This window comes from Arvicanthis niloticus, chromosome 3, assembly GCF_011762505.2.
Source record: "Arvicanthis niloticus isolate mArvNil1 chromosome 3, mArvNil1.pat.X, whole genome shotgun sequence".
NCBI classification, from domain to species: Eukaryota; Metazoa; Chordata; class Mammalia; order Rodentia; family Muridae; genus Arvicanthis; species Arvicanthis niloticus.
The window spans coordinates 111,048,869-111,062,236 of NC_047660.1; the positions used below are offsets into that span (position 1 = coordinate 111,048,869).

General features: G+C 46.4%; 1 protein-coding gene and 1 long non-coding RNA gene across 3 annotated transcripts in view; one reads left to right on the plus strand and one right to left on the minus strand.

Annotated features, from left to right (window-relative positions):
• The window catches only part of LOC143441799 (uncharacterized), a 33,969-nt gene extending 28,216 nt beyond the window's left edge, over positions 1–5,753 (minus strand). Inside the window, exon 1 of one of the 2 annotated variants that reach the window (XR_013109488.1) lies at positions 5,363–5,753. This is a non-coding gene — a long non-coding RNA (uncharacterized LOC143441799). The remainder of the gene's footprint in view (positions 1–5,362) is intronic. The other variant, XR_013109487.1, reaches the window with a different exon arrangement.
• A 129-nt stretch (positions 5,754–5,882) lies between these two features.
• The window catches only part of Marchf4 (membrane associated ring-CH-type finger 4), a 107,135-nt gene continuing 99,649 nt past the window's right edge, over positions 5,883–13,368 (plus strand). The window contains exon 1 of the mRNA XM_034497906.2: positions 5,883–7,902. Coding sequence (XP_034353797.1) covers positions 7,393–7,902 — 510 coding nt within the window. The 5' untranslated portion in view covers positions 5,883–7,392. The remainder of the gene's footprint in view (positions 7,903–13,368) is intronic.

Genomic DNA, 13,368 nt, shown 5'->3' on the forward strand with positions numbered 1-13,368 from the left:
AGGTGGGTACTGACAGTTTAAACAACCTGAACCAGCTCTGTTCGTCTAAAGGTTTCTACAGGTTAGGAAGTCAGGCTCAGCCCAAATGGCTCCTTTGACTCAGGTTTTGCCTGAATGTTTGTAAAGACATGAGGTGATTCTGACATCATATCAGAGCTCAGCAGAGAAATGATCCAAGTTCATTTACAGGGTGGCTGACAGGATTCAGCCCATGGTTAGCTTGGCTATTCACTGGTTGTTAGCTGGATGTTTTCCGTTTCTTATGGTAAGGCCTCTCTGTAGCTTACAACAAGCAGCTGGGTTACACGAAGTGAGATGAGACAGAGTAAGTGTAATGATAGAAAATCAGTCTGTGTGTGATGATCTTTGAAGTGATAATCTTCCCTCTTTACGTGTAGTAAAAACTGTTCAATAAAAGCCAGTCACCAGGTCCATGCACACAGAAGGCAATGAATCTTAGGTGGTGAAGACTAATGAGACCATTTGGGCATTTTCTACCATAAGTCAGCTTGAATTCTGAACTATCTGTTGACATACAATATAGGATAACAGACAAATATAACTAAGGAAAGATTCCACATGGCACCTGGAAATTTGACTAAAAGCTAAATTGTGTTGCAAGACGCCAGGTTCAGTGTGGCTCCTTGTAGAATTTCACCATTGTAGCTCACTAACTAAATGAACATAGGAAAACAAAGTCTACTACTTAAAAATAGTAAGAATAAGGAAAAAAGTTTTTAAGTCAGATATATTGGTTCAAATCTGTAATCCCCAAACTTGGAAAGCTGAGGCAGAAAGATAAAGAGTTTGAGACAGGACCAGCTTACCATAGTGGGCTTCAGTTCAGCCTGGACTACAATGATATCCTTCCATTAAAAAAAAATCGCTTTGGTAGGACGCTTGTCAAAATATATGTTTCTAGGTTGATCCCCATGAAATTTGTTTTTAGTAATTTGGAAGTAACCCCCTCTCTCCATCCCTCCCTTTTCTCCTGCTTCCTTCTTTCCCCACTTCATCCTTTCTACCTGACAGGATTGTATTGTGTGGCCCTGGATGACCTTGAACTAATGATTCTGCCTAAGCTTCTTAAGTGCTGGTATTACAAATGTACACCACCACACCCAGTAAGAATTGGTTTTTCCTTCATTGTTTTTAGATTCATTTATCTTATGTGTACGAGTGTTGGGCTGTATGTTTGTATGTACATACTTCATGTGCATGCATGGTGCCCGTGAAGGTCAGAAGGCGTTGAATCCCTTGAAACTGGAGCTATGGATAGTTGTAAATTGCCATGTGAGTGCAGGGAACTGAGGCCAGGTCCTCTGCAGGAGCGAAATGCCTTAAACCACGGGTTCTTCCCTCCAGTCCAGAGAGTGTCTTAATTCATTCTTTCTCCCTCCCTTCTGTATGTGTGAGTAACGTGCTGGCACATATGTGACCCAGCACATGTATGCACATCAGAGGATAACTTTGTGAAGTTGGTTTTCTCTTTCCACCTTTAAATGGGTCCCAGGGGATCAACTCAGGTTGTCAGGCTTATGAAATACACACTTTACCTACTATGCCATTTTCCTGGCCCCAAGAGTTCCTATTTTTAAATGAGTATTCTAAGCACCTATGAAGAGGGTGTCTGGTTCAGTATAGGAGAGATATTAATAATTTGCATATTAATAGAAATTCTGCAGTTATTCTTTAGGGTCCATGCATTTGAAGATAGTCAATGGGGATACTGCAAAATTTTGGGAAAGCAAATTATAGGAAAGATTAGAAGACAGATGAATTATGTATAACACTTGGCTGTGTGATCTCGAGCTCGGAGCTCTCTAATTCCTGTAAAGCCTCCTCTGTCTTTGGCACACTCTGATTAGGCAAATAAGAAAAACAGCAGTTGGCCTGGAATCGCTTAGAGCTTCCCTGTTTAGAGAATTAAGTACAACTGCCTCTTGAATGAGTCATGCTGTATGTCTAAGTGTCCTAATATTTCTTCCTAAACCTAGTCCTTCAATCTCTCATTCCTTCACTCCTCCTGAAATTCAGATGACCCCAGCATCTTTGTATGTAATGAAATATATCTGAAAACAACCTCGTTTAAGAGAATAAATCTATTAAGGAGCTGAGAACTTTCTGGTGTGAAATGAAAAATATTGATTGCTTCCTACCTGTTAGCAGTGAAATCCCATCCAGTTAATTAACCTGCTCAGGGATAAAGTTTATTTTTGCCCTTCACCTTCAGTTCCAGATCTTTAAAGCCATTAAAACAAGTACCCAGTCAACGAATAAATTTCACAGAGGGGCATTTAGAAACTTCGAGACACTGGCTCCACTCACCTTCCTGCCTCTACCTTCAGTTACTTGCCTCCAAGCACCTTCTAGCCCAATGGAATGGAAGGGCTGGTGTATTCTGTGTTCCTGATGCCAAGAACGGCTTCCTTCTTCTGAATTCTATGTCTTTTAACTCAGTTCAGATGTCATCTCTTGCAAAAGGCTTTCCCAGAACGCTGGCACTGATCCCTACCTCCCCCAACCTCTTCCCACCTCTCCTAATTGCTGCTGAACTGTAGGCATTACCTCCCTATTCTGAACACTCCTACAACTTTTTATACTTTGATAGCACTTACTGTGTGCCGCACATTATGATTATTATGCCTGTGTTTCTAGCATGAGACTCTTGAGGATTCAGCTCTAACCAATTCATTTGTGTGTTCCCGTATCACCCAACACCATTCCTTACCTAGGATTGGTATTCAGTAAATGTTTTCTGAGTGTTTAAATGGAGACCCATTGATTTAACATTTTCTTTATGGTTGTTTTTCCTCTTGAGGCTCATGATTCAACACTAACATAGTGGGAGCCTAATTCAGTGAGATGTTCTGCAGGATTCGTATTACATTCTAAACAGAATTCACCAGATTCTGCCTTTCTATAGACAATCCAGTTGTTCTCTCATTATTAGTAGCTTTCTAGTTACAGAAATCTTTCACTTGCAGTAGCAGGGTGGAACAAGACAGTCTTCTTTTGGCCATCACCCATTTCTACAGCTCTGAATGCAGGCTCCAGATGTGGCTTTTCTATTTCCTGTTCCGGTTCACTGCGCAGCACAGCAGAAATTAGTATTTCATAGTTATAAGACCTTAAGACTCAAATTTAGATACTCAGTCATGTTTACACTGAAGGGGAGAAATATGCAGTTTCATTGAAAAAAGACCATTGATCCAGAGGTCTTTTTCCTGCTCATCTGTTGGTCTTTGGGTGCTGCATGGTATGCTGCTGATGAAAATAGAAATACTGGTCCATGCAAGGAGGTCTAAGTTATACGGAGCGAGTCAAGCATCTGATGAGGTCAGTTTTATAGAGCAATATACATAGTGCCAGAGGCAGATGCAGGGTAATATAGAACACAGGTGCTTTCAAATAAAGTTTATTCTGCAGCAGTGTTCATGCAAGTATCAATAACATAAGCATTGTTTTATTGTTATCAAAACATTGGCATTGTTTATATCATATTTATTTCTTATATGTGTGTATGTGGGGGAGCATTGTATGTCATGATACATACATGGAAGTCAGAGAAAAAGCCGCTGGAGGCAGTTCTCTCCATCCATCAGGAATCCCTAGGACCAAACTCAGGTAGGTCAGGCTTGGGGGCGAGCACTTTCATCTGCTGAGCCATCTTGCTGGCCTAGCACTATTTTCTTTTTCTTTCTTTCCTTTCATTTTAATTATTTTCCAGCACCATTTTCAAATACTAACTTCAAGCAGGATCTCAGCATTCACGTCAGGTGCTGAGACATGATTCAGCCAAGCAGCCATGCTTGGTTGGCCAAGACCTAGAGATAGACGTTCGTTCTCCAGGGCTCAAGGGAATGAATCATCCATGGAGACACCGACAAAAGGGCAGTTTCCTTATGATTCACTGAGCCTAGCTTTCATGCCAATGATATTTTGGTGTAGTGATTTTACATTCTACTCTGTCTATAGCTTCAGAATGTCTGAGTGCATCAGCATAATTAGCCCAGCTGTGTAAGATGACTCATTGGAGGGTGTTTTCTAAGTCTCTGACCCTACAGGAGTGGCAGGGCTGGGGTGGGGTGGGATTCTAAATTATAAATGGCCAAAGTTTGCAGTTGTAAGTAGAAAGTATTGATACAGCCTGGTTTTGGCTTCCTTCTCTTTGGGTCTCTTTGCATTTAGGGATGCTCTCCCACTCACTGGAAATGCCTTGACAAGGATGGGTTAGAATGGCACAAATAAGAAGAAAGGGCAGACAAAATGAAAGCCAACTTCAAATCTCTCCGCACTGGTGGCCCTTCGGAAGATTTGGATGGGGGGACTGGGAATATTAGTTAGTATGTGGCTATATTGTGCCCTGGATTCTTATGACTCACAGACAAAAGAACATGACGGCTAGAAGTAAAAAGATGACGATGCTAATGGTGGCTCTATAACAAATATGTACCTTACCTCAAGCCAAGGCATATTAGGTTGACTTAGGCATATGAAAATAAAAATGAATCCAAAACACAATGCAGGGTCGGGGAGGGGAGAGAGAGAGAGAGAGAGAGAGAGAGAGAGAGAGAGAGAGAGAGAGAGGTGGAGGAGGAGGAGATGGAGATGGAAGGGAGAGGGGAGGGGAAGGAAGGGGAGGGGAGGGGAGGGGAGGGGAGGGGAGGGGAGGGGAGGGGAGGGGAGGGGAGGAGAGGAGAGGAGAGGAGAGGAGAGGAGAGGAGAGGAGAGGAGAGGAGAGGAGAGAGAACATTTCCTTTTCCGTTGCAGTTTAAATTCTAGAGGGCAAAAATGCTTGAAGGCTTAAAAAACACACTTTTCTCGTGAATTCTTAAGTCATAAGAGATTTAATCTCCATCAGGTGCCAGCTTCAATATGGAAGTCACAAAACTTTATCTTTTCCAAAAATACTAAGTGACATCTATCTACTTTAAGTGCGTGTAAAGAAGAGCATTGTGGATTCTGGTTAAAAGGGAACTGTGTTGGGTGTGTATGTGCTGAGGGAAGCGGTGAGAGGGAACGGTAGGCAGGGAGCTTACGAATCCTACTGTCCACCAGGATTCTTTCTATCTGGGAAAAGATGTGGAGTGAATACACGCCTCACTCCACCACCCAAGTTCCCATTCTGCCTCTTTTACTCTTCGTTGCCTCCTCCCTCCTCTCCTAAATCCCTCCTTCTCTTCGTACCTCCCTTTCCCCTGGTTCCTCCCTATCCTCTTCCTTCAAACAGTTCTCTCTCCTCCCGTGGTTTCCTCTCTTCTAGTCTCTCGCTCTTTCCCTCCTCCATCCCTCAGCGGCGTCTGCGTCAAGCTCCCACTGGCGTGACGCGCGGGGGTCTGGGTGGGAGCTGTCCACTCACCCAGGTGCTGAACGCAGCAGCGGTTTCACGGCCGCTCGGGTGGAAGTAGCTGGGTGCCTTCTCCTCTCTAAGAAGCTTGTTTCCAGTCCTCGGACCGTCAGCCTATCGCCCCGGCACCTCCCTTCCAGCACCACCCCTTCGGGAACTGAGCCAGGGGGGCAGCAGTCGCGGCGGCGGGTGCTGAGCAACGGCGGAAGACAACACCTGGCAGCAGGCTGGAATCTGATTTGCTTCCTTTTCGGCTTTTCTAAGAGATATATTTATATACGGTTCTGGGGAGTCTCCAGGACCAAGCTGGAGCCAAGTGCCGTCTGTCTGACCATCTCGACCACACCGTCTCTATTCCTCCTCCCCACCTTCAGCTTACACCACAAACAAGCCTTACCTCGGTGCATCTGCGAGAGGTAGCAACAGCAAGCGAGCCTAGCCAGCCAGAGGCAGCAGGAGGAAGGAGGGGCGGCGTGGGGGTGGGAGCAAAGAGCGGGCCGAGGCCGCCCAAGGTGGGGGGAGCGGGGGCAGAGCTGTCGACAGGACCTGGCAGCCGCCCTCCTCCGCCCCCACCCACCAGAAGCACTCTTTCCTGATTATCCGAGAACTGAATTGTTCCATTAGTATTATTTTATTTTTTATTCTCCCTATCACTTCCCCACCGCCCCTACCCCCACGCCTGCCTTGTCTCTGGTTGCATGGCAGCACTGCCCGGGCGCGGGGGCTCAGGGCCAGCCCCTCGGGAAGGAAGAGGAGGAGGATCATGAAGCCTGGAGTCGCGACCGCGCTGGACCGCGGGCAGCAGCCAGAGGACCAGCCGGAGCAGCCCCCGCCTGGGAGACACCAGGACGCCGACCAGCAGTCGCTTCTGCCACCACAGCAGCAGCGCCGGGCGCGTGCAGACCCAGAACAGGAGGAGGAGGGCGACCCAGAAGAGGACGAGGAGGAGAAAACAAGGCCACTTTCCAGCCCGGACCTACCCATCTTCCAGCTCTCGAACCTCGCCCGAAGGGACCTTTGATGGAACCAAGGGGAGGGGCCTCCGACTTACAGACTGCAGCTGGAGTGGGCTGGGGGCTGAGATCATGTAACTATTCCCTTTTCCTGTTCCCTCCCACACGCCCCTCTTCGCTACCTCCGTTCTCTGATCCTTCTGTCACCTTCTCAACCCCAAACACACAACCTTCCTCTATTCAGGACCCTAGGGTCTGGAAGGCAGCAGCCCTCCCAGGGTTAAGGATTTCTTTTTCCTCTGTCCTTTCCCGGTCCACCGCCCTATATCCCACCTCTTCTGTGTAGCCTTTTGGCTGCATAGGCTAAGCACAAGGCGAAGCTCTTTGCCCAATTTTACCCACAACCAGCCTTGCTCCCCCCCCCCCCATTCCTCTCTTAAAAGAAACTCTGGTGCTGCTGGGGGTTAATTGCCCCGGTTTTCTGCCCAAGAGAATTAGAACTTCTCCTACCCCCACCCAACCTTGCCTTCCCGCAACCACTTCGTACTACCTGAGGCAGTCTATCTTTTCTCTCTCATGTGCAATTCTCAATTCTTTACTGAGCTGGGTTCCCTAAGCTGCTCCAAATTTGATTTACATCCACCCTTTTATATAAAAGAGATTTACCACAGCCTAGGGACGTGAGAAGAGCCTAGCAACCCTTTCTTTGGGAACTTTTAATAGTTAGACAATGGTCATGCATCCCAGCCTTGATGCTTCTTCTATTTCCCTGCTCCCAGCAGTGTTCTGGAGTCAAAGACAGAAAGGAGACAGCAGCCAGAACTAAGTCTGAGATTGGGGCGGGGCTTCTAGAGCAAGGAAAACTTTTTTATTTTGCATTTCCTTAGTAGCGTTCAGAATCATTGACTCACAGTTGTCAGTCTAGGGGGTGTGTGTGTCATTTATTTGCTGCTTGGAGGGGTTATAAGAAGAGCCAATAAGAAAGGAGGTTCCTCCATAACACAGGAACACTGTGGACCCCAAGCCCCACCCTACCCACCTCTTCAAAGACTCCAGCTGCCCCTCGTCAGTCCTCTGCCTCCCTATCACATGCTCATGCCCCTGGGTGGGCTGCTGTGGTGGTGGTGGTGCTGCTGTAGCTGGTACTGCTGTGGACTGTGCACCCCAGCTCCACAGATGTTGCGCCACCAGGGTCTCCTCAAGTGCCGCTGCCGAATGCTCTTCAATGACCTGAAGGTTTTCCTACTGAGGCGCCCCCCTCCAGCGCCCCTGCCCATGCACGGTGACCCCCAGCTCCCTGGTGTGGCGGCCAACAACAACACCCTTCCGGCTCTGGGTGCCGGGGGGTGGGCAGGCTGGAGGGGCCCCCGAGAAACGGTGGGCAGGGAGACCCCTCCTCTGCCACCTCCACCACCTTTGCCTCCTGTGGAAGATGACTGGGATGGCCCAGCCACAGGGCCACCTGCCTCCCTGCTCAGCAGTGCTTCCTCTGATGAATTCTGTAAGGAGAAAACCGAGGACTGCTACTCTCTAGGAAGTAGCTTGGACAGTGGTATGAGAACTCCCCTCTGCCGCATCTGTTTCCAGGGACCAGAACAGGTGAGTCCTCTCCCCCTCCCCTGCTTTGGTGTGTGGTATCTCCAGGTCATGCAGATTGCCATTTAATTATTTGCCCCAGGGAACCATTGTGCTGTGTCGAGTGTCAAGGGCTGTAGTGTTTTGAGTTTCTCAATGTTTCTTGTGGTGAAGCTGACCAATAGATACCCAAGGGAGCCTGTTTGGTAACAAGCTCAGTTGGCTTTGATTTTTGTACCCTCTCCCAAAGTAAGTCTTTTCGATTTCATCCCCAAACTTCCATCAGCACCTCAAAACAGAAGATCCAGAAGCAATGAAATAAGAGGCTCAGATGGACCTTCAAGCTTGTTGCTAAAAACCACTCTTAGCTGGTTTCTTGCAAGTAAAAATCACACACCCCACCCCGAGCCCATATTCAGCTCTGCATTCACATTTCTTCCTTTCCTGAAACTGTGCAAGATTTTGTGTCCTTGCTTCCTATTCTCACAGACGGAAGTACACAAATCCTCTTTGTATGGTTTTTGTTTTGTTTCTTTGAGACTACCTCAGTTTCCCAAGACACTTTTTGGTGATCTTGACTTTTTCTTCTTGGAAGCAGATATTCTAAATCAAAGTGAGTTTAAGTGAAAGAATCTTGCTAGATCTTTCCCCCGTCCCTTGCCTTCCCTTAAATGCTCCCCATCTATGGCATGGGACAGAGATTTCTTTTTTTTTTTTTTTTTTTTTTTTTTTTCAACTCAGGCTAAGTCTCCCTTTCTTATCTATTCAGATCTCCACAGAAAGCCCTCCTGTCAGTCCACTGACTGTCTGGTGTCCACTGGATAGATGTGCTAATCCATATCAGTCCTGACATGTGAGAACACATCACAGAGTCCCAGGTAGAAAAGGCTCACCTGTAAATCAGGTCTGGCTAGTGATGCAAGAAGGGGGAACATCTGACTGGAATGCAGGCAGGGTTCTGTGTTCACCTGAGCGATCTCTTCAGCAGTCTGGGTCTTCATGGATAGGAGCCAGTGCAGCAGGACGCTACATTGGTGTTCCTGATAAGCCCCGTTCTTGCTTACAATGTGAGCTGAAGGCTTCGTTGACAATTTCATTCATTTTTCTTCCCATGTTTCTGAATGGGCAGAGCACTTAGAGACCGGTGATAGCTGGGGCTGCAGCCTGGGCATTATGAAAGGAAGTAGGGAATAAGGATCTCAGAGACTGGGCTCCTCCTTCTTATGACTATGATAACCTAGAGCAGCAAGTGGAATGCTGGTGGGCAAGGAGGTCCTCCCCTGCTCACTCAGCGCCTTTCTTCTAGCACATTGCTCCATTGCTAATACCAAGCTTCTGTAGGTGTGTGGGTCTGTGGCTAATGGCAAAGATGAGGTCAGGAGTTGTCTCATCCAGGGGCCTCAGCTTCTCCAAAACATAGAGTGATTTTGCTTATTAACTCCCTAGCTATTTCTTCCTTCTCCCATATGGGCTGGCGCCTGTGTGCATATCAGAGGGGCTGTTGGAAACGTGCCTTCTGGCAAGATCTCTCTTGTCTCTAGAAAACAGCAAGTCTTGGAACGTGTGCTGAGATAATATTTCACCTGCTGTGAAGTATTCTTCAAATAACTCTACCCCTCTAGGCCTCTTTTCCAACTTCCATGAGATACCATTTGCTTCCCATATCTTGGTAGGAGAGCCCAGAAGTGTGAAACTACCTTGTAAGAGATTAACATATGATTAACATGGGTTTTTTGTTTTTAAATCATGGAAAAGCTGTATTTTATTGGAAAAAAAAAAAAAGATCACTAGCAATGCTATGAAATGCCCTGTTGTGGTACAAGGTCTCATCAGCAGTTGGGGACTTTTGCCATTGTTGTTTATCATCTTTACTATGTGTCATAAACGGAGCTTGGAATAAAAAAAGCTAACGTCACTAGAGGAATGGGTTCTTATTATGCAGGAGGGTGGGAGGGGCTGAGTCTGCATTGAGACCAGACCAAATCAAACACTTCTTAAAGATGATTATCTTGTTTGGGCGGCTTTGTTCATTGTCAGAGCCAAGTTGTTTTAATGGGACTGTGTTACACTGGTAACTAGAGAAAGTGTCGTGTTAGATTGGAGAGCACCATTTCCAGCTTTCTTCTCACTTTTCTTCACAGAATTTCAATGAGGAAGGGAGACAAAAGAGAGAGAGAGAGAGAGAGAGAGAGAGAGAGAGAGAGAGAGAGAGAGCTCTGTGAAGCAATTGTCTCTACCTGGTTTAGGAGAGGAGCGATCTGCCACCCAAACAGCTTGGTCTTTCCCATGTTCAAACAAAGGAACTAAAAACTTCCCTCCCACACACCACGCTCTCATTTGCTGCTGCTCTAGGATCCAAAAGACTGACAAAAATAAAGATTTGGTCTCTTTTTGCAATGCTTACTGTAATGTGATGAGGGGTTACAGGAAGGTTGCTAAATTCACGCCTGCAGGTTTCCACTGAGGACCTTGCATCCATTCTTGCACGCACATGGATGCAAAGCTACAGCACGCCGAGGCTCCAGAACTCAGCCTCTGTGAGGGAACAAAGCAAAAGAGGGCTCTGCTGTGTTGAAGCTGGCCTTCCAGGAGGGACACAGAGACGGGTAGATGAACTAGCTGACAAACAAAGTGATCTCAGATGGAGAAGCACAGTGAAAACAAGTGAGACGGGAACAGACAGGAAGATGAGTTAAGCATGAAGGAAGAGGAAGGGATGAGACACGTGCATCCATACTCCATGGGACATATAGGAAGAGCCTTCCTAAGAGGGCTCCGTCTAAGCTGACACCTAAGTGATAGGGAGGACCCAGCAGGACACAGATTTGAGAAGAAGCATTCCATTGAAACAACAGACCCCCAAATCCAAATGTGAGCAGACTTAGAATATTTGAGCAACAGTGGAGGGGATCTGGAGATCTGGGAGAAGGAAGGATAGGGTGTGAACAAATGCCTTGAAAACCTGTTGGCACCATGCTGCAAAGTTCCCGAGTAGCCATTTTGTTCTCCTCTCAGGCATTTGTTCCAATAAGACTGTGTTCAAAGAGGCCTGAGAGTGTATGACAGGGGCTTTTGTATATTCTTCCACTGTCTACTTGTGGCTAATGCTGTCTTATCCCCCCTGGAAGAACAGTGCACCGTGGTTGGTAAGCTGAGGCTGCCTTAAGCCAGATGGACCTAATTGGAGTGATGAACTAGTTACATGGCCAAATGGTGTGTTTCCTAAGACTCCTTGTTTGTAAAGTTCACTGTTTGTAGGGTGACTCTGAACACCAAGTCAGATACTACAAGAATAGCTGTGACAGTGTTCTGTTACTGTTTATTATCTCTCAGGTGCATGACAGCTCTCACTTGCTTTGTTAAAGTGTGCCCCAGCTCCCAGGCTGGCAGGAGGGCTGAGGACTTTCATGGATGGCTTCTCTTGCACATATTATGCTCTAGGCACAGAGTGCTGTCCCTCTGTTTCAAGCACCAAAGTCTTTATTAAGAGCCAACTTAAGCCTGCTGCTTTGCTGAACAGGGGCTAAGAGACCCACGTTAGATGTGGTCCTGTATTCTAGGATGTCACAGTCTAATCCAGACATCACAGGGTCTGACAGAGATCAAGAACACACACATGATGAACCTGAGTGAATGCCGTTATTATCCGAACAAGAAAGAGGCAGGTTTCCAAACAGCCAGTGGGGTGGATACCTATTCAGAAAGAGAGTAATGGAGGAGTCATAGGAATTTGCTACTTTTCCTCCAATTAGTCAGGAAGGCTTCTCTGTTGCTGCTGAAGTCCAAGGGAGAAGAAACAGATTCCGGCTGAAAGGTTGAGGTTTGATAGGAAGCGCAGAAGAGATGAGAGAAAAGTGTGCCTTCTCAAAGAGTGAAACCACCTGCTCCATGGGAAGCTGTGGGGTGCCTGGGGGCGAGGCTAATGGCCAAGGATGCAGCCCAGAGCAGGGCAGGGAGGGGCTGCATATTTTGGCTCTAAGAAAAAGCAGGAAACAGGTCTTGGAGAATTTAACAAACTTGGGTGGCTTTCATATTCTTTGGGGCTAGCTTCCTGAAAGCTCTGTTCACAGGGAGCAAAAGTAACGAGGAAGGTTTTAGCCAGCGTAGTGGGCTATTGGACCTCGGAATAAAGGTTTTACAAGGTGAAGAAGGGGAACCTGCCAAATGCACTAAGAACTCAAAGGTGGAGATTGAGAAGAGCAGTTTAGAACCAGATAGGGTATTTATTCTTCTAGGAATGGCAGTTTTGTTTTGTGTTTCCTTGTGTGCTTACTACATCATCGTTTCCTTACACAACAAACAAGTCCACAACTAAAGCTTACAGATCTTAGGCAAAGATGATAGTAGAAGCTCATGTACGTAGGCTAAAATATTTACAAGTAATAAAGTCAGTTAACCAACTGTTAAATATAATCCATTCTACACTCTCAACCTGACTACTGTGCCTTCAGAGTGACCAGGAGAACGGGTTTGAATGTACAACTTTTAGATTTGTCTGAATTTTTCATTAGCCAATGGAGATAGCCTCAGACCACTCTGATTCTAAGTTCTATTCATACCAATCCCTAAAAAATGGCTTCTTCCCCTAGTCCTCTAGCCTAGGACATGAAGAAGAAAATCCTGCAGGTCCTGGGAGCAGGCTCATATATATCTAGGCAGGAACTCCAGGTTCCCAGGTAACTGGAGCACATTCCAGAAGAGGGACATGATTCTTTGACCTTATAGACTCCTTCTCTGTGGACCAGTATGCTTGTAAAGGGGACAGTGATTAACCTCCTGAAGCGAGGGACACTTGCCGGGGTCTAAGGGTCTAAGCATTATGAAAGCACGCTAAGATCCCAGAAGAAAACGACCTCTCTCTCTCTCTCTCTCTCTCTCTCTCTCTCTCTCTCTCTCTCTCTGTCTCTCTCTCTCTCTGTGTGTGTGTGTGTGTGCTTTTTTCTTACCAGATCATTAGATCTCAGCCCAGTACCTGGCACATGCTTCACACTCTAACTGTTGAAATGCTTGTTCAAGTGGACGTATCCACACAGACAGGGTAATTGAAATAAAAAGAATGTTTAGGAGGAAACAAAAACAAAAACAAACCAAATTAAAATCACTGCCGTCCAATGTTGAAAGCATGTTGTCTAAAAGAAGGACCACAAAACCCGGTGCCTTGGCCAGTGAGGGATTTCCACAGAAGTCAACTTGGGTTTTGATACTATAAATCACATTCTATCAAAGCTAGGCTGAATGGTATGGGAGGCTCTAGAGGGAAAGTGTAGAGATGACTGGGTCTAGATGACTCAAGATTCCTTCTTGGTTTGAGAGTTTCAGTTCACAAATGACATTGTTGGGAGACTCCACAAGGATCTCTTAAAATCTAAGCAGAAAGAAATGGCGCCCTGTCCTTCTGCAAGGCTGCTCTCACAGCAGGTGATTTTGTCCCAGTATACAGAGTATTTGGAGTGTTCTAATGCATCCTTAACAAATGAATGGACTCTGTCA